Source organism: Cherax quadricarinatus, chromosome 36 (assembly GCF_038502225.1).
Source record: "Cherax quadricarinatus isolate ZL_2023a chromosome 36, ASM3850222v1, whole genome shotgun sequence".
NCBI lineage: Eukaryota > Metazoa > Arthropoda > Malacostraca > Decapoda > Parastacidae > Cherax > Cherax quadricarinatus.
This window is the reverse complement of record NC_091327.1, coordinates 23140136-23165300: the sequence shown is the minus strand read 5'-3', so window position 1 is coordinate 23165300 and position 25165 is coordinate 23140136. Positions and strand designations below refer to the sequence as shown.

At 42.0% G+C, this 25165-nt stretch overlaps 1 protein-coding gene across 5 annotated transcripts in view; it reads left to right on the top strand.

Moving 5' to 3' along the window:
* LOC128691376 (streptococcal hemagglutinin) overlaps positions 1 to 25165 on the top strand; it is a 257026-nt gene that overhangs the window by 141600 nt on the left and 90261 nt on the right. For all 5 annotated transcript variants that reach the window (XM_053780219.2, XM_053780217.2, XM_053780218.2 and 2 more), the window contains one exon: positions 1 to 5611. This exon is cut by the window's left edge and continues 1584 nt beyond it. In XM_053780219.2, the coding sequence (XP_053636194.1) occupies positions 1 to 5611 (5611 nt within the window). The remainder of the gene's footprint in view (positions 5612 to 25165) is intronic.

Here is a 25165-nt window from a genome sequence, read left to right as displayed (position 1 = left end):
CTTAAGAGAGGAAGAGGAAGACCAAAGAAAATTCCTCATAACAGACTATATGACTCTGATTCTGACTATGATTCAAATGAGAGGAAGGACCCCTCTTGTTATATGCTCTCCATGTCAGAGTCTGATGATTCAGATATTGAAATAAAGTGTAAAACAAGAATACTAAAGCTTAATACAGAGGGTAGCAATATAGTCGAAGGAAAAAGAGTAACAGCTGTTAGTAACCAAGACAGAAGTAAACGAATTCGAATTGATGCTGAAACTGGAAAAGTGAGGCGTGATAGAAACTTATTGAATACCTTACGGCTTTTCCGTCATCAGAAATATGGAGTTGAACCCAACGTTGAACCTGATGTCGAACCTGTTATTAAGCCTAAATATGAAGGTGCACATCGATCTGCGGAACTCTTTGCTCCTCCTCTCAGCTCACTTAATCTTAATCCTCGTGTTGTGTTAACTGAACGTGACAAGACTGCAATTGGTCATGAGGTGCAGAGATCAATGACAACAGTTGTGGCAGGAAGGAGTATGGGACCAGTGCGTACAACTCCATCTAGTCAGTCACGAGGGTCCTGGAGGTATGCAGGATCCCTAGTGGCACCCAATCCCACCACTACTACAAGGCCAACAGCATCTATTTCTCTCCCTCGCTCTACGTCAGTTCAGTGTTACCTCCGCACAAAAGATGGCAAGGTACGTGTTGCACCACTTCAGAGAGCATTGCATTTTGGTACTCGTCCACCTAATCCTGGAGGTAACAATAATTACTTAAGGATGATTAATGAACCAACATCTGGCTATGATGACTCATATGCCAAATTCTTGCTTCAGCAAAGCTCTGGGCTTAAAGGAAAGGGATCTAGTGTTACTATAACTAGAAAAAACATGTCACTCAATGCTAGTCTTGATTATCTCAAGAAACAAGGTACAACAGTTACTTATAAGTCTCAGAAATCATCTGCTTTAGCACTAGCCAATGCTCAGAAAACTGTCTTAAATAGAATAATGTCACCAGAAAATGCCATATCAGCCATGAGGGGTCGCACTGCAATCACCATGCCAGTTAGTAACAACCCTCCAAATTTACCTCCATCTGATAAGAATAACCCAACAAACATAAATCGTGTTTTACCCAAGGGCACTACTGTTGTTAGAAAACCCAAAACTGATGGTGCAGGACCTAGTGGTCTCAATAATGGTGGCTCAAGTGGTGGAGTTAATACTCGAACAGTGGTTACTCGACCTGGAACATTCTCGACTGTTGTCGCACGACCTTCCGTCACTATTTCTAGTGCTAGCCTTCGTACAGGCAACTCTATGATGGCTGTACGGACAAATACGGGCACCATTCGTACAACATTCTCTCAAGGGGTTGTAGTAACTGGAAACTTGGGAGTCCAACAAGAGTCAACAGTCAATAGCAGCCCAACACCAACCTCGGTTGTAGTCAGTTCTCCATCAACTACAACAGGAACTGCCCCTGTTGGGCCAGCATCAACATCAGTTTCATTGCCGGCCCCTTTAGTCTCAGCCACGGTGGTAGGGAGTGTCCTCAGCTCCGTTACCAACAGTCTTAATTCCCCCATGGGGACACTAGGTGGAAATAATGGCAAGCAGCAGCAGCTGCAACAAGCCTGGGATGCTGTTCAGAGTGAAACTATATGTGTTAGTGATACAACACTTACTAATTTGGCAAGTGGTATTGACAGCACTGTTACAGTTCCTCAGATCAGCAGCAGCACCAGGGGAGCCACCACCTGCACCACCACCGTGGCTAGCCCTCCGGGGGACATACGAGCAGCAAGCATGTTAGAAACTTTACTTAGAGATCGACCAATTCCACCCAGCCCTCTCCACACTCAGTCCACTACAGCTATTACCACTATCACTGCTGCTCTACCTCATACACTAACATCTGTTGTAGGTAGCAGTGGAGTTCCTATAGCAGTATCTGGGGAAGGTCAGGTAACGAATGCTGTAATGGGTGCATTAACTAGTACTGGTACCAGCAATGGAAGTGTTGTCATTGCCAGTGGTACAAGCTCCAACAGTGGGGTTATTATGGCAAGTGGTGTAGTTGGAGGAGCGTCAGGAAGTGGTGTAGTAGTTGCTAGTGGTGGAATCGTTAGTAGTAGTGGTGTTGGAGGTAACAGTAGCATTGGTGATAATAGTGGAGCAGTCCAACAGGTACTTGTTCCAGGGCAACTTGTTCAAGTACATACAAGTGATGGTTCAACAGGTTTAGGAATTGTGCATTCCTCTTCATTGGACTTGAGATTACCTGCTGGTACAAGGGTAATAAAATCCTGTAGTGGAACGGTAAGGACAACAACAGGTCAGCAACAGCAGGTAACTGGTGTTATCAATCAAGCTGGTGGTCGTCAAGTTAATGTGCTTCACAATGTCAAGATCCTACAAAATGTGCAGAACAGGCAGATTGTGCGTACAGTTGTGGTACCACATACAGTTGCACTTCAAGGTCTGAATGCTCATCAGGGAGGTCATTTAAAACCTCAAGTTGTGGCTTTGAGCCAAGGAACTAATACATCCTCTGCACCTAGTAGTGCAGAGAGTGGAATGTTGCAGTCCCAAGGTTCTTCTGCCACTGTCAGAGCAAAAATTCCACCCTCCACTATTGTACAGAAAGTTATAGGGCGGCGTGGGAGTGGTCTCGTCATCCGCACTTTGAGACCGCAAACATCTTCCACTCAAGCAACTGGTGAGACATCATCATTTGAGGAAGGACTTGGAGCAAAATTACAGCAACAGCAGGGTTTAGATGGTGAAAAGAATTCAGGAACCTCTGCCACCAATGTAGCAGTTACGCGATTACCTCAGGATGAAGGTCTTGGTGAACGTCTTAGTCACTACTTGAAAACTGCATTAGTAAGCTCTACAAGTACACAGAGTGTGGGTACTCAGACTCTGACTACAGCTGTCAAACCATCAGCTGGACAATTAGTAAATCAGGTTGCACTGAATCATTTACGAGGGGGTAGTGCAGCACTTTCCTTGACTGGAGGAGCTCAAGGCATTACTGGACAACCTAACACAATTTCTACAAGCCCAACACCACCACAGCAGTCAAGTCTCTCATCTCTTCCTCTTACTCCAACAAATGCTGTTAGCTCTGAAACTCTGGAACAACTAAGAGAATTTGAATCTGTTTTTGAAAAAGTATCAAACAAGTCTGGGAAAGAGGTAACTGATGGTGAAGCTAGTGCTGAGAGCTACTCGAGTGCCACCATGTCATCAGAAGAGTCTATGATTGCTGCACAGCTTTTAAGTATGGCAAATGATGCACCAGCTGTGACCACATCTTCTAATTATGTGTATTCTGTTCCCACAACAGTATATGATGCAGGAGGCACTCGCCTAACAGAGGGAACATATATTACCATTCCAAGTACTACACAAGCAGGAACCCTTATATTAGTAAACCATAGTGGTTCTGGAACAGGGATAGTAACAGTAGCAAGTGGTGTACAGGGTCAACAGCCTCCTACAGCAGCATCACCTGCATTGTCTTCTACCTCATCACACTCTTCCATTGCATCTTCACCATCATCCACTTCAAGTAAAAATAAAAAACAACAACCAAAGCCGAAGGTAGTCCCTCCAACTACTCCTCCAGTTGTGGCAAAGCCAAAGACACCACCCCCACCAAAGGCTCCAGCTCCAAAACCAACAGTAGCTAAACCCCAGGTTGAAGAAAGTGATGAAACAAAAGCACGCATTCAAGCAATATTAGAACAGTATAAGCAAGATCTTGCTAATACCCCACAGCCTCAACCAGCACCACGCAATAGGAAAAATTGTCCACCTCCTAAAAATGAAGGAAAATCATCAAATAAGAAAAAAAGTCCTGTGAAAAAGGTTGAAGGTGGTGCAGGAAATAGTCCAGCTGTATCAGAAGGCTCCATAGTTGGATGTCCTTCACCTAGCCCTTCTCCAGGGCCAGCAAGTGACAATTCTCTTGGTTTTTCAGGTAACGTGTCAGGGGTACAGGCAGTTCAGTACTCTGCCCAAGTTGTAGCTTCCCAGGGAAATTCTCCTGCTGGAAGTGCTGTTATTCCTGATGACAAAATCAAAGTTGAAAGTGGCCAAGAGGTAGTTGCAACAGCAACTCCACAAGTATTACAAGGTGTAGTAGTTTCAAATGTTAAAGTGGAAGGTAGTAATCTGTCTAATAGTGCAACTAGCCTCACTCAAGGTTTGGCAGGAGGCAGAGTGGTACAGCTTATTCGCCACGGTGGAAAAGTAACTGCTATTACAACACGTCAACCTTTGAGCAAGGTAAAAGCTTCCGGTCAGTCTGGTCCACCACCTAATGTTACTATACAGGGGCGTATCAATATGAATGATCTAATGGAAAGTCATATTGCATCCCTGTTGACAGGAGGTTCTAACCTAAGTCAAACACCCACGGTTGTTAGTAAAATTGTTCAACAGCAGCAAATGGCTGGTCATCCAGCTGTTCAGCAAGTAGTAGTGCAGACATCTGGAGGTCAGCAGGTATTGCAGCAAGTTGCACTTCAACAGCTTTCTACTACTCAGGCCAAATCACAACAGCAAAAACAGCAACAAAAGTGTGGTGTGATCCAACAAATCCAAGTTGCTGGAAATGAGGAAGTAATTGGAATAGCGTCACCACCACGCACTATACATGTTAATTTGCCGTCCCTGCCAGCTGCTACTCATACCAAGATAACAACCATTACAAATACTATCACAAACTCTGCTACTGTTACCAAGGCCTCTACAGTTACTAATGCATCTCCAGTTACTACATGTATCATTACTAGCACACCTATCATCACTAATGCTTCCACCAGTGTTTCACTCGGCAATACAGCCACTAGCAGTGGGACCTCTGGACCGTCCCCTCTCTCAGTAATTCCAAATTCTCCTCTAACACCACAAGCAAATCCTGTTACTTCACCTCCAACTCCACAAGCTATTGCAGCATCTCCTCACACTCCATCACCTGCTACTGAGCTACCTCCCACACCCTCATCTTTTCAGATGGGAGAGGAAAGCAATAGTAGTGAGCAAAGTGTTAATGAAGGCTTAGCTGGACCATTACCACCATTTTTTACCCTCAAATCTTTTATAATGCAAAGTCCACAACAAAATCATCAGCCACAACAGCAAAAGCAACAGGAACAGCAAAGGATTTCAGATAAAAACTTTTCATCTGGAAGTGGCATGGAGCAGGGCACTAGTACCACATCAACTACCCAAGCATCATCAACAGGATCAGGCTCTATGACCCAAAATAAACATCCCCAACGTGGAAATCCAGCACACATTCAGCTACAGATTTCGCAACTTCCAAGAAAACCAGCTTCAGTAATACGTACTGGAGGGAGTGGTGGGAGGAGGTTAGTGGTTGGAGGCTCTGATGGAAATGGACGGACAGTTGGACGTGGCACTTCAGCTTCTCCTTTATTGATCAGTGGTGCAGCAGAAGCTGGGATAGCTGTTTCTCCATTATCTGGTTCTTCTAGCCTGGAAAGCTCTCCTGCAGCCACTCATTCTCGCATCCGCTTGGCAACAAGACCCCAAGATACACGGAGCAATTCCATTGACTCCTTAAAAAGTGATCTCAGTAAGTAACTTTTACAGATGATTATATTGTATGACGTATTCTTTATGTTAACCAAAGATTTGTTGTGTAAAAATCATTAGTAGTGTGGTTCCTTCATAAGGAATTGTTGACTGTACTAGCCACCCTTGTGGTTATGAAATATTTTTGCTTTTCTTAATTTCCTCCATGCATGATCGCTTTTCTCAAATCCATAATCTAAATATACTGTCAGTTTTTATAATTTTTTTCAGTTGTAGATTGCTAAATTTAAAAAGTATGATTATTTGTTTAGAATTATGACCCTAAAATTCATGGCATTAAATTGGTGTACCCATGTCTCGAGTAATTCAGGAAACTATACTTGAGATTACATTGCTGTATGTATTAACTAATTGCTTTCAATTATTTATAGTACAGTGTAGGTTTTAGGGTACATAAACATTGATTTTGTATTTTGGAGGATTGATCTCCACTCACAGTCCATGATTCTGCTTAGTCAGTACAGCTGAGTAGGGTTGGCATGGTGCTCCAGGTCCTGAATTGCTGACAGCTGCTTTCATTATCATCTTAAAGGCCTTGAGTCATACTAAGGTCTTCATATAGGAAAATACCACCCTGTAAGGTGGGAAATGGTTAATAGATGCCGGTTTTATCTGCTTAATGGATTTAGGAGAAATTTATCAAAACTCATTTTAGTGTGCTGCTAAATGCTGCATCTCTAAAATCTTTTCCAGTTGTTTGAATTTTGACTCTGCATTGTTTTCTTGTATGTGTGTGTGTGTGCGTGCAAATATTTTTTTTAGTGTGGTTGTTTTTGTTCTGCCAAGGCAAGGTGACCCAAAGAATAAGAAAACATTCACTAAAGCACCTTTTTTTTCCAGAAGTGTGTTGACAACACAGTCAGATTACCCACTAACTGCAACATCCTTATCCCTCTTTTAGTGTGCAGGCACATCCCTTTCTATCTCCAGGGCTCAAGTCCAGCTAACTGGTTTTCTCTGAATCCCTTTGTAAAAGTTACCCTGCTCATACTCCAATAGCATCTCCATTAAAAACCACTCGTCTTCGTTTACTCCGATGCAACATGCTCTCACAAGTCTGCTGGATGCTCAAGCCCATAGACCTCAAAGTCTCTTGTACCCCTTCCTTCCGGTCATTCCTGGCACGACCCCTTTTCCTTCTGCCTTTCACCACAGATTTATATACCCTTTTTGTTAACCTATCCCTGTTCATGGTTTGTTCACACCCAAACCATCTCAACAACCCCTCCTCAACTTCAAATTGTACTTGTACCCTTAGTCACCTCACATCACCTTTTAATTTCTACACTGAATTCTCTGCATAATATTCACATCAAACATGACATCTCCACTGCCTCCAGCATCTTTCTCATTGCAGTATTCAACACCCATGCTTCACACACGTGTACATTTTTTTTCTCCGTAGGTAAACTCCTTTCCATAGCCAAACCACCAATCTTTTTCCTCTGTGGTTGACCTTGGCTTTCATAGATCTTTCTTCTGACATGTCCATACACACTGTGTATTTTTGTGTTAGGGAGGCCTAATAACTTGAAAGCTGGAAATATTTTTCTCCACAAAGCTGTCCTTGTTATTTGTTGAAATGTAGGGCCAGTATACTGTACATGCAAAAACTTACAGATGAGACACTATTTAGTGGTAGCTATCATTTGCACAGTATTGCACATTACATGCAAATGGTAGGTATTATACCTCTACAGATTGTCCAGTCTGTTAAATATTTTGCATGTTGAGGTGGTTCGGACATGTAGAGAGAATGAAGCAAAACAGAATGACTTCAAGAGTGTATCAGTCTGTAGTGGAAGGAAGGCAGGGTAGGGGTCGGCCTAGGAATGGTTGGAGGGAGGGGGTAAAGGAGGTTTTGTGTGCGAGGGGCTTGGACTTCCAGCAGGCATGCGTGAGCGTGTTTGATAGGAGTGAATGGAGACAAGTGGTTTTTAATACTTGACGTGCTGTTGGAGTGTGAGCAAAGTAACATTTATGAAGGGATTCAGGGAAACCGGCAGGCCGGACTCGAGTCCTGGAGATGGGAAGCACAGTGCCTGCACTCTGAAGGAGGGGTGTTAATGTTGCAATTTAAAAACTGTAGTGTAAAGCACCCTTCTGGCAAGACAGTGATGGAGTGAATGATGGTAAAAGTTTTTCTTTTTCGGGCCACCCTGCCTTGGTGGGAATCGGCCAGTGTGTTAATAAAAAATAAAAATACATGCATTGCAGCATGCATAGACAGCCTTGTGGAAAAAACCATTCAAAGTTTTTTGGACTTCCCTAATGCCCATGGTGTCTAGTTTATGATTTTTAACCCTTAAACGGTCCAAATAGATAGACGTTCAAATCTAGTGCTCCAAAAGTAGATCTATGTTTTTTTTACATATTTTCAAATATAACAAAAAAAAAATGTAGATAAAAGTTTTTTTTGCACATTTTCAAATGTAAAAAAAAAAAAGATGATGTACACTTTTTTACATACTTTCAAATGTTGAAAAAAACGTATATATACGTTTGGACTGTTCAAGGGTTAATCCATCATATGATTTCATTTAATAGTTTTACAGCTATTTATGAAAAAAATGTATACTGTAGTATCCTCTAGGCATCTCTCTCTCTTTTTTTCTCCCTTTTGGTATTAAGAAATCTATTATCTATTCTTTCTTAACCCTTTCAGGGTCCAGAGGCCAAATTTCAAAGTGTGCACCAGGGTCCAAGAATTTTCAAAAAAATAATTTTATTTTTTCTTATGAAATGGTAGAGAATCTTTTTCTGGAGGTAATAAAGCAAAAAGTATGAAATTTGATGCAAAATTGATGAAATTATGCTCTTGCGAATTTTGACGTGTCAGCGATATTTACGCATCGGCGATTTTGCCGACTTTGGCTCCCATTTTAGGCCAATTAGCTTATTCCAGTTGACCAAATTCTTAGCTATTTCACTAGTATTACTTCTATTCTATCAATTGAGCACAAGAAATTGCCAAGTCAAGTGTTTCAACTACAAGATAAAGTGATTGGAAATTGGTAATTTGGCCAATTTAATGCAGATAAATAAAAAAAAGGGCACAATACCTTGACTGGAACGATACACAAATAACCCGCACATAGAAGAGAGGAGCTTACGACGACGTTTTGGTCCGACTTGGACCATTTACAAAGTCACACTAACTAGAAGTGGAGCAGAACGGCTATATATAGGCAGGAAGAGGTAGTGGTGGTAGTAGTAGTAGTAGTGGTAGTGGTGGTAGTGGGGAATTAAGGAGGAGGAGCCAGTCAAATACAAAGAAAGGGGAGCACTGCAAGGGAGCTAGGTGCCCAAAGAGGGAGAGCAAGTGCACAGAGGTGGGGGGAAGGGGAAGTGATGAAATAAATAACGAAGGAACAGAAACACGCGACAGAAGAAATAAAGACAAAAAAGGAAAGAGGAAAGGGGAAAAGGGAGAAGAAGAAAAAAAAAATGAGGAATCAGGTTAAGTCACGGGTGTTCTGAAGTTTGGAGCATTTTACAATGTAGTGGGAGAGGAAGGCATCTACAGAGACGAAGCCAGGACTAAGATTCATACAAGGAAAGTTGTGTATTAGGATTCAACTAGACGGCGACTGTTTAGAGTTGGACGTAGGGAAGACAGTTTTAGCGGAAGACCAGTCAATAGGATGGCTGTGATCTCTTGACGTGACAGAATAGAGCATTGTTAGTGTCGGCAAGCCTAACACTATTTTTGTGCTCCCTAAGTCTGTCAGAAAGAGATTGGTTCAGGTTTCAGTCCTTCACTGTCTATGTACTCCTTGAATTCCTGCACATATTTTTCAGCTGCTTTGTGGTCCGAACTGGCAGCCTCACCATGCCTTATCACACTATGGCACTACGCTTCTTAAATCTCTCAAACCAGCCTTTGCTGGCCTTAAATTCACTCACATCATCACTAGTTGCAGACATTTTTTTAATTAAATCCTCATGCAACTTCCTAGCCTTTTCACTTATGATCACTTGAGAGATGCTATCTCCTGCTATCTGTTTTTCATTTATCCACACCAATAAGAGTCTCTCAACATCATCTATCACTTGCGATCTCTGTTTCGAAAACACAGTTGAACCTTTGGCAAGAACAGCTTCCTTGATTGCCGTTTTCTTGGACACAATAGTAGCGATGGTTGATTGGGGTTTACTATACAACCTGGCCAGCTCGGAGACACGCACTCCACTTTCATACTTAGCAATGATCTCTTTCTTCATCTCTATAGTAATTCTCACCCTTATTCCTGTAGGGTTGGCACTAGAAGCTTTCCTGGGGCCCATGGTCACTTATTTTGCAGATAAAATCACCAAAAACACTGTAATAATACGAAATGTTCCGATTGTATGCTTGGATGTTACCACGGAGGCTGGCTGGTAAACAATACCACCAGCGGAACATGTGAAGCTGGCTCAGGCCACACATTAAACGCATCTCGGACGAATAGCATTGAGCGGGTTTTTTAGCGGTATGCGAGGCAAAATCTTAGCGATAAAATGTATCGGTATGCGGATTTAACGTTATGATGCCAACAGTATGCGGGGGTCCACTGTACTGTATTTCGTATGAATACGTGAGGGGACCGTTGCTCACTGGTAAACAATGGCACACTGGCTGGGAAGGGAGGCCCAGGCGGCTCAGAGCGTGAGTACGCGTCCAGGACGAAAGACAATTAGCGAGTTAACGGACCATTTGCGAGCCAATGTTTAGACGAAATAACGAGACTATTTCTGAAATGGAAGACTTTGAGGCTGGACGATTATTGAGGGACCACTGTACAGTGGACCCTCGCCTAACGAATGCATTGCATAACGTTAAATCCGCCTAACGAAGCGCTTGAGTTTAAAAATTTTGGCCCGCTTAACGATAAAAAGCTCGCCCTATGTGATTCCTCCCAAACCTGTCCGTCCAGCCCGAGCGCCCCAGCTGCCTTGCCGTCATTGTTTACAAGCCAGGGTGGCCAGTTGCATGCATACATTCGATACATTTTGTATTATTCCATTGTTTATAGTGCTTGCAACTGCTAAATAAGCCACCATGGGCCCAAAGAAAGCTTCTAGTGCCAGCCCTGTGGTAAAAAGGGTGAGAAATACTATCGTCCCGCAGTCAGGTGTTGCTGTACCACGGTCAGCTGTTGCTGCACCACGGTCAGCTGTTGCTGCACCAGTCTGCTGCATCACCATCAGCTGTTGCTGCACCATGGTCAGCTGCTGCTGCACCACAGTCAGCTGTTGCTGCACCACCATCAGCTGTTGCTGCACCACAGTTAGCTGTTGCTGGACCAGTCAGCTGTTGCTGCACCATGATCAGCTGCTGCTGCACCACAGTCAGCTGCTGCTGCACCACAGTCAGCTGCTGCTGCTGCACCATGGTCAACTGCTGCTGCACCACAGTCAGCTGTTGCTGAACCACTGTCAGCTGCTGTTGCACCACAGTCAGCTGTTGCTGAACCACAGTGAGCTGCTCCTGCACCATGGTCAGCTGCTGTTGCACCACAGTCAGCTGCTGCTGCACCACAGTCAGCTGCTGCTGCACCACCGTCAGCTGTTTCTGACTAACATGACTCGTCCCGAACCTGTCCATCCAGCACTGCCATCATTGTTTACAAGCCAGGGTGGCCGGTTGCATGCATACATTCGATACATTTTGTATTATTCCATTGTTTATAGTGCTTGTAACTGTTAAATAAGCCACCATGGGCCCAAAGAAAGCTTCTAGTGCCAACCCTGTGGTGAAAAGGGTGAGAAATACTATCATATCACAGTCAGCTGCTGCTGCACCACCGTCAGCTGTTGCTACACCACCGCCGGTTGTTGCTGCACCACAGTCGGCTGTTGTTGCACAGTCAGCTATTGCTCCACCACAGTCAGCTGTTGCTCCACCATAGTCAGCTGTTGCTCCACCACAGTCAGCTGTTGCTGCTCCACCATCAGCTGTTGCTGGACCACCGTCAACTGTTGCTGCACCACAGTCAGCTGTTGCTGCACCACAGTCAGCTGTTGCTGCACCACAGTCAGCTGTTGCTGCACCACAGTCAGCTGTTGCTGCACCACAGTCATCTGTTGCTGGACCAGTCAGCTGTTGCTGGATCAGTCAGCTGTTGCTGCACCACTGTCAGCTGTTGCTGCACCACAGTGAGCTTTTGCTGCACCACAGTCAGCTGTTGCTCCACCACCATCAGCTGTACTACTCAAAGATGTGGAGAGAGTGTTGTTGGTGTGGCTTAACGTGAAACAATTACCGAGAAACGATTAACCCCAGAGGGTTGGCCACCCAGGATAACCCAAGAAAGCCAGTGCATCATCAAAGACTGTAACTTATTTCCATTGGGGTCCTTAATCTTGTCCCCCAGGATGCGACCCACAACAGTCAACTAACACCCAGGTGAACAGGAAAAAATGCCTGGAACTAGTGCTCACAGTGGTGAATTTAAGGCCAGCAAAGGTTGGTTTGAGAGATTTAAGAATTGTAGTGGCATACACAGTGCAATAAGGCATGGCAAAGCTGAAAAATTCATCCCCCAACAAGTGTTCAATTGTGACAAAACAGGCCTGTTCTGGAAGAAAATGCCAAACAGGACCTACATTACTCAGGAGGAAAAGGCACTCCTAGGCCACACGCCTGTGAAAGATAGGCTAACTCTCATGTTTTGTTGTAATGCTAGTGGGGATTGCAAAGTGAAGCCTTTACTTGTGTATCACTCTGAAAATCCTAGAGTGTTCAAGATAAAGTGTCTCATGACTCATCAGTACTCTTCAGTAAAGGTAAGTGTCATTTTAACATTTATTTATGTAGTTATTGTGCATGTCTTATTGTTTTCTTTGTTGGGAAATGTATATTTCATGAATTTTTTTTTTTTTTAATACTTTTGGCTGTCTGGAACGGATTAATTGGATTTCCATTATTTCTTATGGGGAAAATTAACTCGGCTAACAATAATTTCGGCTAACGATGAGCTCTCAGGAACGGATTAATATCGTTAGGCGAGGGTCCACTGTATATGGAATAGGTGGTAGGTTACTAAATGCTGTAAAGAGTTTTTATGAGGATAGTGAGGCTCAGGTTAGGGTGTGTAGAAGAGAGGGAGACTATTTCCCGGTAAAAGTAAGTCTTAGACGAGGATGTGTAATGTCACCATGGTTGTTTAATATAGTATTTATAGATGGGGTTGTAAAAGAAGTAAATGCTAGGGTGTTCAGGAGAAGGGTGGGATTAAATTATGGGGAATTAAATAGAAAATGGGAAGTGACACAGTTACTTTTTGCTGATGATACTGTGCTTTTGGGAGATTCTAAAGAAAAATTGCGAAGGTTAGTGGATGAATTTGGGAGTGTGTGTAAAGGTAGAAGGTTGAAAGTGAGCAAAGAAAAGAGTAAGGTGATGAGAGTATCAAATGATTTAGATAAAGAAAAATTGGTTATCAAATTGGGGAGGAGGAGTATGGAAGAAGTGAATGTTTTCAGATATTTGGGAGTTGATGTGTCAGCGGATGGATTTATGAAGGATGAGGTTAATCATAGAATTGATGAAGGAAAAAAGGCGAATGGTGCATTGAGGTATATGTAGAGGCAAAAAATGTTTCCTGTGGAGGCAAAGAAGGGAATGTATGAAAGTATAGTAGTACCAACACTCTTATATGGGTGTGAAGCTTGGGTTGTAAATGCTGCAGCGAGGAGGAGGTTGGAGGCAGTGGAGATGTCCTGTCTAAGGGCAATGTGTGGTGTAAATATTATGCAGAAAATTTGGAGTGTGGAAATTAGGAGAAGGTGTGGAGTTAATAAAAGTATTAGTCAGAGAGCTGAAGAGGGGTTGTTGAGGTGGTTTGGTCATTTAGAGAGAATGGATCAAAGTAGAATGACATGGAGAGCGTATAATTCTGTAGGGAAAGGAAGGCGGGGTAGGGGTCATCCTCGAAAAGGTTGGAGCGAGGGGGTAAAGGAGGTGTTGCGGGCGAGGGGTTTGGACTTTCCAGCAAGCGTGCGTGAGCATGTTAGATAGGAGTGAATGGAGACAAATGGTATTTGGGACCTGATGATCTGTTGGAGTGTGAGCAGGGTAATATTTAGTGAAGGGATTCAGGGGAACCGGTTATTTTCATATAGTCGGACTTGAGTCCTGGAAATGGGAAGTACAATGCCTGCACTCTAAAGGAGGGGTTTGAGATATTGGCAGTTTGGAGAGATATATTGTGTATTTTTATACGTATATACTTCTAAACTGTTGTATTCTGGGCACCTCTGCAAAAACAGTGATTATGTGTGAGTGAGGTGAAAGTGTTGAATGATGAAAGTATTTTATTTTTGGGGATTTTCTTTCTTTTTGGGTCACCCTGCTTCAGTGGGAGATGGCCGACTTGTTGAAAAAAAAAATTACTGTCATCATCATCATTATTAATATCCCATCCTCAAGACTAATAAGACACTCTTAGTGATTTTTATATGTACCTGCATGCTAACACAGTATGCGAGTTTATTTAGGTACAGATACACATATGTAAGTATAATTATCAGAGTATATATTATAACTGTAGTGTAAGTGCACCTCTGTCAAGACAGTGACAGAGTGAATGATGAAAGTTTTTCTTTTTCGGGCAACCCTGCCTTGGTGGGAGATCGCCGATGGGTTAAAAAAATACATATATCTTTAAAACACTTGAAATTTTGGAAAGTTTTTGGACATAATGGAGAGCTGCTGTGCTCACGGAGAATGTAAAGAAACCAGGTGGGGCGCAGTGACTGTATTGGAAAGTCAGGTGGGGGAGCTGTACAGTGAGTGTTGGTCATAATTTGAAATGTCCGTATTGGCGGAACGCCGTAAGGTGGGGCCCCTACTGTATTTAATTTATTTTGTGGTGTTGTACTTAAAACATGGGGAGATGCATAGCCTCACGTGAAATATGAAATATAAATTAGTAAAAATAATTGTTTTTGCATTTTGATTGCTTTTGTCTTCCAACACTATGCACAAGGAAATCCTATGATGAAGGTTTATTTGAAGGTGTAATAATTCTCAAAACATGGAAATAAATCACATTGCTTGACTCTATTTGGTTACCCTGGGTTAACCCATTAACTGTGTCCAATGTACTAATCAGTGCTGGTACTGTTTCTGACGTATTAGTACACAGGTGCTGGTACTATGTCCAATGTACTAGTACAACAGTTGCAAGTATTGTGTCCGACGTACTATTACAACAGGTGGTGGTACTGTGTCCAACGTACTATTACAACAGGTGCTTGTACTCTGTCCGACGTACTAGTACAACAGCTGCTGGTATGGTGACCGACGTACTAGTACAACAGTTGCTCGTACTGTGTCCGACGTACTAGTACAACAGGTGCTGGTACTCTGTCCGACGTACTAGCACAACAGGTGCTGGTACTGTGTTTGACGTACAACAATTGCTGGTACTGTGTGTGTGACGTACTAGTGCAACAGGTGCTGGTACTGTGTCTGACGGACTAGTACACAGGTGCAGTGCTGTGTCCGACGTATTAGTATGCGCAATTTTTTGTACCCAGAAATCTACCTCCTGCCAATTTTTGACCTCAGAACAACTCTTTGGGTCTTCTTCCATCTACTCTTACATTTGAAAAAAATCTGAGGCCAGCAGGGTCCACACAATGTATCATGGTTAACTACTCAGGTGATGACTGTGTTCGACATACTAGTATGCCTCACGGGCAAAAGTAAATAAAAAATCAGTAGCTGTTGTTCCACCACCAGCTTCCCTACCAGCAAACAGGGTGTGCAAATGGCTCAAATATGACTTAGTCAAAATTTATTACAGCTTCATGATACAGTGGAATTCAAGTACAAAGCACACTAAGTATATTTAGCCCAGGATAACCCAACAGTGTGAATAATCTCCATGTTTTGATGAGTAATGCACTCTGAAACAATTGTAATATTATAGATATTCATCGTACATAGCCTTAGAAGACCAAAATAGTTAAACAATAGAATGTAAGAAGCAGTTATACCACATATATAACCCAGTAAAGTCAGTCTCGGTGACTTCATATCCATGGAGTAGTAATACACTCAGAATTTTTTTTTATGATGTAAGTATTTCATGAAGACCACAATAGTAAAAAAAAAAAATGAATGAAAACCAATCATACCATTTACATAACTGGAGTATACCTTGAGGATGTTCCAGGGGATCAACACTTCCGTGGCCGAGTCCTTGATTAGGCCTCCCGGTGCATCAGGGCTTAATCAATCAGGCTGTTACTGCTGGCTGCACATAATCCACTGGACAAACCACAGCCTGGCTGATTGGGTCCTGACTCTAGGTATCTGTCTGGCTCACTCTTGAAGGCAGCCAGGGGTCTATTGGTAATTTCCCTTATGCCTGGTGGGGGAGGCTGTTGAACAGTCTTGGGCCCTGAACACTTGTTATATTTTATTGTACCACTGGTGCCCCTACTTTTCATTGGCAGTATATCGCACTGTTTGCCCAGTCTTGTTGTTTTGGGAGTGATTTCTGTGTGCAGATTTGGGACCAGTCCCTTTAGGATTTTCCAGGTGTAAATTAGGATTCATCTCTCTCGCCTGCACTCCAGTGAGTACAGATCAAACGACTCAAGTGTTCCCAGTAGTTAAGGTGTTTGACAGCACTTGTATGTGCAGTAAAGATTCTCTACATTCTCTAGATCTGCAATTTCACCTGCCTTGAATGGAGCTGTTTGTGTACAGCAGTATTCCAGCCTAGAAAGAGCAAGTGATTTAAAAAGCATCATCATTGGCTTGGCATCCCTCGTTTGAAGGGTTCTCAGTATCCATCCTATCATTTTCCTCACAGATGTGATAGTGACAATGTTGTGAACCTTGACATTAACACTCCCAAGTCCTTCACGCTACTTTTCTGATCTGTTGTGTGATTAGAGGTTGTAGTATACTCAGCTATTATTTCCTCAAGTTTCAGTAACAGAGTAGTTGAAATTTGTCCTCATTGACATCATATTGTTTTCCGTTACCCAGTGGAAAACTTGGTTTATATCTGCTTGGAGATTTATCGTGTCCTCAATGGATGACAGTCTTCTGCAGGTTCTAGTATCATCTACCAAGGATGACACAAAGCTATGATTTACATCCCTATGTATGATATGAAGATGAGGAACAGGATAGGGCAAGTACTGTGCCTTATGTAACAGAGCTTTTCACTGTGGCAGCCTCTGACTTAACTCTGTTTACCACTACTCTGTGTTCGATTGGTTAGAAAGTTGTAGATCTATTTGCCCACTTTGCCAGTTATCCCTTTAGCATGCATTCTGTGGGCTATTATACCATGGTCGCACTTATCAAACGTTTTTGCAAAATCTATGTATTCTGCATCTGTATTCTGTTTGTCTTTCAGTGCATCCAAGACTATATTATGACTCAGGAAATTATAGTGGTCTAGTAGTTGTGAGAGGCAGGATCAACCTGCTTTAAACCCATGCTGCCCTGAATTGTGGAGCTGTTGGGAATCCAAGTGATTTGCAATCATGCTTCCTAGAACACTTTCAAAGATTTTGATGATGTGGAACATTGGTGCTATTGGTCTGTAGCTCTTTGCAATTGCTTTGTTGCCACCTTTATGGAGTGGGGCTATATCTGTTGTTTTTAGCAACTGTGAGATTTCACCCAGGCCTGTGCTCCCTCTCCATAGCATACTTAAGGCATGTAAAAGGTGTTTCTTGCGGTTCTTGTTGAACACTGAGTTCCATTAGTCTGGGCCTGGGGCTGAGTGCATGGGTATCTTGTCACTGTCAGAAATATGGCATACAATGATAGGGTTTTGAGGCTCATTCATGAAAAAATAATTTGGATTTTTTTTTTCTGTCTAATACATTAACCCTTTCAGGGTCTTTCAGGGTCGAGACTCTCAATCCTTAACTACCACTCAGGGTCGAAAAATATTCGGAAAAAAAAAAAAAAAAATTTTTCTTATGAAATGATAGAGAATCTTCTTCCGATATAATGACACCAAAAGTATGAAATTTGATGGAAAACTTACAGAATTATGCTCTCGCAAAGTTAGTGGTATCGACGATATTTACGCATTGGTGATTTCGCCCACTTGGAGCCCTATTTTCAGCCAATTCTAATGTTTCATTCTACTAAAATCATAGCTATTTCACTAGAATTCTATTTGTTCTATCGATTAAGTACAAGAAACCGCCCATTTACTGATTTCAGCTACCCAATAAAGTGGTCAGAAATTGGCAATTTGGCCAGTTTCACACAAATTTCAAAAGATGCCAGTTTCAAAATAGGGTCCAGAATAAACAAGACAGATATTCCTGGCACTAAAATAACATTTTATCTGTTCATTAGTTGAGTCTCTAGGCCCCTCTTACATTACTTTTGCTTTTTATTTTGAAATTTTATTCTCTCAAAAAATAGAAGATTTACTTTTATGTATACTACTGCATCATTGTAAAAACAGTATAAATAATATCAGCGCACTTGTGCAAGAATATTACACTCACCAGTTGACGTGTATTGGACATGTGGCGTGATTTGTTTACTCTTGAACAACGGCAAAAATCGAACACTTTTGCTACTTTACTCTCAATTCCAGGGTATTTGTCATCATGAAACCAATCAAAATTATCTCTATTTATGTAATATATCTTCCTTTCTATCAAATGAGACCAAGAAAACGAGAATACAACCATAAATACTATACGAAAATAGACTGCAATGTCGCTGTTTTAACCCTTTGACTGTCGCAACCCCCAATCCTGAGGTGTCTCCTGGTGTCGCAAAATTTCCCCCCCCAAAAAAAATTATTTTTTCTTATGAAATGATAGAGAATCTTTTCCTGATTGTAATGACACCAAAAAACCGAAATTTGATGGAAAACTGACGGAATTATGCTCTCGCGAAGTTAGCGACCTCGGCGATATTTACAAATCGGCGATTTCGCCCAATTTGAGCCCTATTTTCGGCTAATTCCATTGTTCCAGTCAACCAAACTCACAGCTGTTTCTTTAGAACTCCATTTTTTCTATCGATTGAGTACAAGAAACTGCCCATTTACCGATTTCAACTACCCAATAATGTGGTCAGAAATTTGCAATTTGGCCAATTTCACGAAAATTAAAAAATATGACAATTTCAAAATAAGGTCCAAAATGAACAATGCAGATATTCCTGGCTCTAAAATAACATTTTCTTTGTTCATCAGTCATGTCTCCAGGCCCCTCTGATATTACTCTTGCTTTCTATTTTGAATTTTTATTCAAACAAAAAATAGAAGACTTACTATTATGCATACTACTGCAATACTGTAATAATTGTACAGTATAAATAACATCAACCCATTCATGACTGCATATTAGAATGGCTAGTTGGACATTTATTGGACAATGACATCATTTGTTTACTTTTGAACATTGGCAAAAATCAAACATTTCCCCTACTTTGAGCTCCATTTCCAGGTTCTTTTTATAGTAAAATCAATCAAAATCACCTCTATTTCTATAATATGTTTTCCATTCTATCAAATGAGACCAAGAAAATGAGAATACAACCATAAATACTATACGAAAATAGACCACAAATTCGCCATTTTAATTAAAAAAATGGTCGGAGTTTTTTTTTTCTCATTATGCACTGCGTGCTGCAGGATTTTTTTTATATGGTGCACACTGACCACACAGACCCATTCTCTCACATGTGGGCCTACCAGCTTTCTCCTGCTTGATTTGAAGCCGCTAGAATTTATGAGTATATATACGTCAAACACGGTACCTTGTAAGATGTATATATATGGCCGCGACAGTCAAAGGGTTCAACTAAAAACAGTCAGATTTTTTTTTCTCATTATGCACTGTGTGCTGCAGGATTTTTTTTATACTGCACACACTAACCACACAGACCCATTCTTTCACATCTAGGCCTACCAGCCTTTTTCTGCTTGATACGAGGGCGCTAGAATTTATGCGTACAGTGGAACCTCAAATTTCAAACTTAATCCGTTCCAGGAGCTAGTTCTAAATTCGAAAAATCTGAAATTCGAAGCAGTAGTATTTCCCATAAGAAATAATGGAAATACAATTAATCCGTTCCAGAAGCCCAAAAATATTCACAAAAAAAAATACATTTTAGAGAGATTAATTACAGTTTTACATACAACAAATGCTGTAGTCTTTAATTATGTATAGTAATATAAAATAAAATTTTTACTTATCTTTATTGAAGATTGGTGATGGCATCTGGAAGATAGGGAGGAGGAGAGGAGGAGTTGGGGTTATTGTTTGGAAGGAGAATCCCCCTCCATGAGGACTTCCGGTATCAAAGCCCTCTCTGGGGTTGCTTCCCTTCTCTGTTTTTTAATGCCACTAGGACCAGCTTGAGAGTCATTGGACCCCAGTCTCACAAAATAACTGTCTACAGTCCTCTGTTTCTGTCTCACAAAATAACTGTCCACAGTCGTCTGTTTGTCTCACAAAATAACTGTCCACGGTCGCCTGTTTCTGTCTCACAAAATAACTGTCCACAATCGTCTGTTTGTCTCACAAAATAACTCCACAGTCGTCTGTTTCTGTCTCACAAAATAACTGTCCACAGTTGTCTGTCTCACAAAATAACTGTCCACAATTGTCTGTCTCACAAAATAACTCTACAGTCGTCTCTTTCTGTCTCACAAAATAACTGTCCACAGTCGTCTGTTTCTGTCTCACAAAATAACTGTCCACAGTCCTCTGTACATCCTGGCAAGCTCAACAAGTCTCACTCCAATCTCATACTTATGTATTATTTCCTTCTTCACATCTATGGTGTTTCTCACTTTCTTTACCACAGGGGTACCGCTAGCAAGTTTCTTTGGACCCATGGCAGCTTATTTCACAGCCCCACAAGCACTAAACACAATTAAATAATCGTAAAATGTGTGAATGAGATCGCAGGTTAGTGTTCACTCAAGCATAAACAAAGCTAGACTGCTCACAGCGCCTGTGCGGGGACGCGGACAGAGCGGGCCAGCGGACAGGTCCTGTACCCGGCGGTCCGATAATAGGGACACAGTTTTTCCGAAAAAATGGTCTTATTTTCGAAACGTTCGATATGTGATACGTTCGATTTTTGAGGTTCCACTGTACTAGTATGTCACCAACGCTGGTGCATAAGACGTACTAGTGTGTCAAAAACCCTGAAAGGGTGAAATTCACTATCTAACATCGTTACGAAGTGGGAGGAGCTATAGGAGAGAGGGAGAGGCCAGCAGGAGCATTCAGTATTTGGTGAATCATCATGGGTCTTGGATGTTAGTCATGGCCCTAATAAAACGTTGTGTAATTATTCTAGTATATTAGTAATAAAGGTTATCTGTCTATCACATTTATTCCAAACTGATGTCAGAAAAACGATAAATACCCTAGAACTGTAATAAAGATGCCGAAATTATTACAGTGGACCCCTGGATTACGTAATTAATCCGTTCCAGAGAGAATGACTTATCCCAAACCTGACTTATTCCGAATTAATTTTCCACATAAATAATGGAAATCCAATTTATTTGTTTCAGATACCCAAAAGTATTAAAAAAGTTTTCTACATGAAATATACATTTACCTACACAGAAAACAATGATACATGAAGAATAAAACAATAATAACATCACACTTACCTTTATTGAAGACATGGTGATGTATGGAAGACGGGAGGAGGGAAGAGGATGGAGGAGTTTACAGTTGTTTAGAAGGGGAATCCCCTTCCATAAAGACTTCAGTTACCAAGTCCTTATCCTGAGTTACTTTCCTTTGTTTTTTAATGCCACTAGGACCAGCTTGAGAGTCACTGGACCCCTGTCACTTAAAGTGTTTCAGAGAGGTCTGTTTCTGGCGTATGTTAGGAATTGTGTTGGGAGACGGAATAAGATAGTCCTTCAATATGACACTAATATCAGCTCTATGGCTTATTTATCTAGCACAATTCATCTAATATGATATAATAAACATTATTAATAACATAGAAACATGATATATACTCTAGAATGAATAAAATATGGCATTAAGAATGTCATGAGTGGTGGTGTGTTGTTTGTTGTTGGGTGTATAAGGGCCACTGAAAGAGCCTTACATAGTGGTGGTGAAGGCGGCAGCAGAGGCAGTGGGGTTAGTAGCCCTGTATACCTCCAACAACATGGAGGAGTCAGTTTCGTGCTTTCCTTTTTCTATCGATTAATCACTTAACTTACTTGCTACACTGTTAATGCTACACTCTATCGCTGGGTGGCGCTGTAGCCTTTATAGACTCCTGCTGCTTTAGTATTGTATATATTGCAGAATCACTGAAAAAGGCACATTCTCCCCTCTTTCTCAGCCCTTTACCAAAGTGCTGGCTGGCACTAGAAGCTTTCTTTGGACCCATGGTGTTTTATTTAGCAGTTAAAAGCACTAAAAAGAATGGAATAATACAAAATGCGTTGTATGAACACGTGAGATCGTCTTCACTGGCTGGTGAACAATGGCACACTGGGCCGCTCAGGCCCCGACATGAATGACTTATACTGAGTTCAGTGACGTTCACCAAGCCAATATTTTGACCCAAAAACATCACTTATTCCGAATATTACTTATTCAGATGACGTCTCAATCCGGGGGTCCACTGTAATATATGCCATGTTATGTGAGTGGGGTATGGGCTGAGGCTACCACTCACTCGTTTGTACCCCTGGGCTATAATGAAAGAAAACAGTGTTTACATCAGGGCAAACTCTCCTAGATCTCACTTATAAGACAAAATGCAAAATTAGTGAGATTTTTACCTAATTTTTTTTTTCTAAGTCGTATGCTATGCTCTCTGTCTCGTGGCATCTTAAGAAAAGATTAAACTCAGTGAACAAGGTATGTCGATGGGTGACCCTATGGCCTGGTTGGCAAAGCTCTCGCTTCACTCACGGAGGGCCCGGATTCAATTCTCAGTGGGGTAGAAACATTTCAGTGTGTTTCCTTGCACCTGTTGTCCTGTTCACCTTGCAGCAAGTAGGTACCTGGGTGTTAGTCAACTGGTGTTGGTTGCATCCTGGGGGACAAGATTAAGGACCCCAATGGAAATAAGATACAGTCCTCGATGACGCACTGCCTTTCTTGGGTTATCCTGGGTGGCTAACCCTGTGGGGTTAAAAATCCGGATGAAATCTTATCTTACAATAATAATTTTTAATAATTCATAATAATAATATATAATAATAATTGCTCTGTGCAAACATAAATCTATGTTCTCTCGTCCAGTGTTCTGAATATTTTGATTTTTTTTAACCCTTTCAGGGTCGGTCACGTACACGTTCGTCTTAACACCCAAGGTCGGTCACGTACTTATACACGTAAATTCTAGTGCCTTCGGATCGAGCGGGAGAAAGCTGGTAGGCCTACATGTGAGAGAATGGGTCTGCATGATGAGTGTGCACAGTAGGTAAAAAAATCAAGGCACCCACATTGCATTGTGGGAGTTATAACTCAGTGCGCCTTGGTCACCAAGCCAAGCGGTAAGGAATACTTAACTCTCCGGCGAATTGTGACTCTTACCTTCCCAAGTGATAGTTCTATCACAGAACGAAGTGTCAGTGAAGATGAATCTCATGGTTTTGAGGAGTTTGTGACAAAGTAATGACCAGGATACCAGAAATAGTGATGAGAACCCAGACTGTTATCAACCTTCCACCCAAAAAATGTCAGTGACTTATTTGCATGTGGGTGGTGGTGAAGACATCATAGTTGATGGGGAAGACTGTGGGTAGTGGGGAGGGCAGTATGAGTAGTGGGGAAGGTAGTGTGGGTTTGTGTAAACATAGCAACATATGTGTAGATTACCTAGGATAACCCAAAAAAATGAAAGTGATTTATTTGCGTGTGGGTGGTGGGGAAGACTGTGGGTAGTGGGGAGGGCAGTGTGGGTTTGTGTAAACAGCAACGTGTGTAGATTACCTAGGATTTTTTTTTTTTTTATTAGCACACTGGCCGATTCCCACCAAGGCAGGGTGGCCCGAAAAAGAAAAATTTTCACCATCATTCACTCCATCACTGTCTTGCCAGAAGGGTGCTTTACACTACAGTTTTTAAACTGCAACATTAACACCCCTCCTTCAGAGTGCAGGCACTGTACTTCCCATCTCCAGGACTCAAGTCCGGCCTGCCGGTTTCCCTGAATCCCTTCATAAATGTTACTTTGCTCACACTCCAACAGCATGTCAAGTATTAAAAACCATTTGTCTCCATTCACTCCTATCAAACACGCTCACGCATGCCTGCTGGAAGTCCAAGCCCCTCGCACACAAAACCTCCTTTACCCCCTCCCTCCAACCTTTTCTAGACCTACCCCTACCCCGCCTTCCTTCCACTACAGACTGATACACTCTTGAAGTCATTCTATTTCGCTCCATTCTCTTTACATGTCCGAACCACCTCAACAACCCTTCCTCAGCCCTTTGGACAACAGTTTTGGCAATCCCGCACCTCCTCCTAACTTCCAAACTACGAATTCTCTGCATTATATTCACACCACACATTGCCTTCAGACATGACATCTCCACTGCCTCCAGCCTTCTCCTTGCTGCAACATTCATCACCCGTGCTTCACACCCATATAAGAGCGTTGGTAAAACTATATTCTTATACATATCCCTCCTTGCCTCCAAGGACAGAGTTCTTTGTCTCCACAGACTCCTAAGTGCACCGCTCACCCTTTTCCCCTCATCAATTCTATGATTCACCTCATCTTTCATAGACCCATCCGCTGACACGTCCACTCCCAAATATCTGAATACATTCACCTAGGATAACCGAGAAAATTCAAATTGACTTATTTGCATGTGGGTGGTGGGGAAGACAGCATAGTTGGTTGTGAAGACTGTGGGTAGTGGGGAGGGCTGTGTGGGTAGTGGGGAAGGCAGTTTAGGTTTGTGTAAACAGCAATATATGTGTAGATTACCTACGATAACCAAAAACAGTCAGTGACTTATTTGCTTGTGGGTGGTGGGGAGAGCAGTGTGGGTTATGGGGAAGGGAGTGTGGATTTGTGTAAACAACATGGTTGGCCGGCAGCTGGCTGGCTGGCTGATTGACTTTGGCTGTCTCTATATCCGTCTTTAAATCTGTCTCAGTCTGTCTCTGTCTAACAGGTACACATAAATACAATTATACATAGTGTAAATTAGCTAGGATAACCAAAAAAAAAATCCAGACAAAGTGCTATTCTGTGCACAACTGGCAAGTAATACGTGCGTCATGTGTAATACCTGTTGGTTCACGAGTGGTTCTCTCTGAGACAGAGAGACAAGCAGACAAACAGAAAGACAGAGAAGCAGAGACAGAGATAAACAGAGCTAGACAGAGTGGACAGACAGACATGATGTTTATATGTAACTGTGAAAACAAATAAAGCCAATGCAGTGCACTCTCATCAAATGTCACCACTGCTGCACTGTGTCAGTACTGGAGTGACTCTTGACACCGTGCTTCAAAGAAACTTATTATTATTATTATTTTTTTTTTTTTTTTTTTTTCAACAAGTTGGTCGTCTCCCACCGAGGCAGGG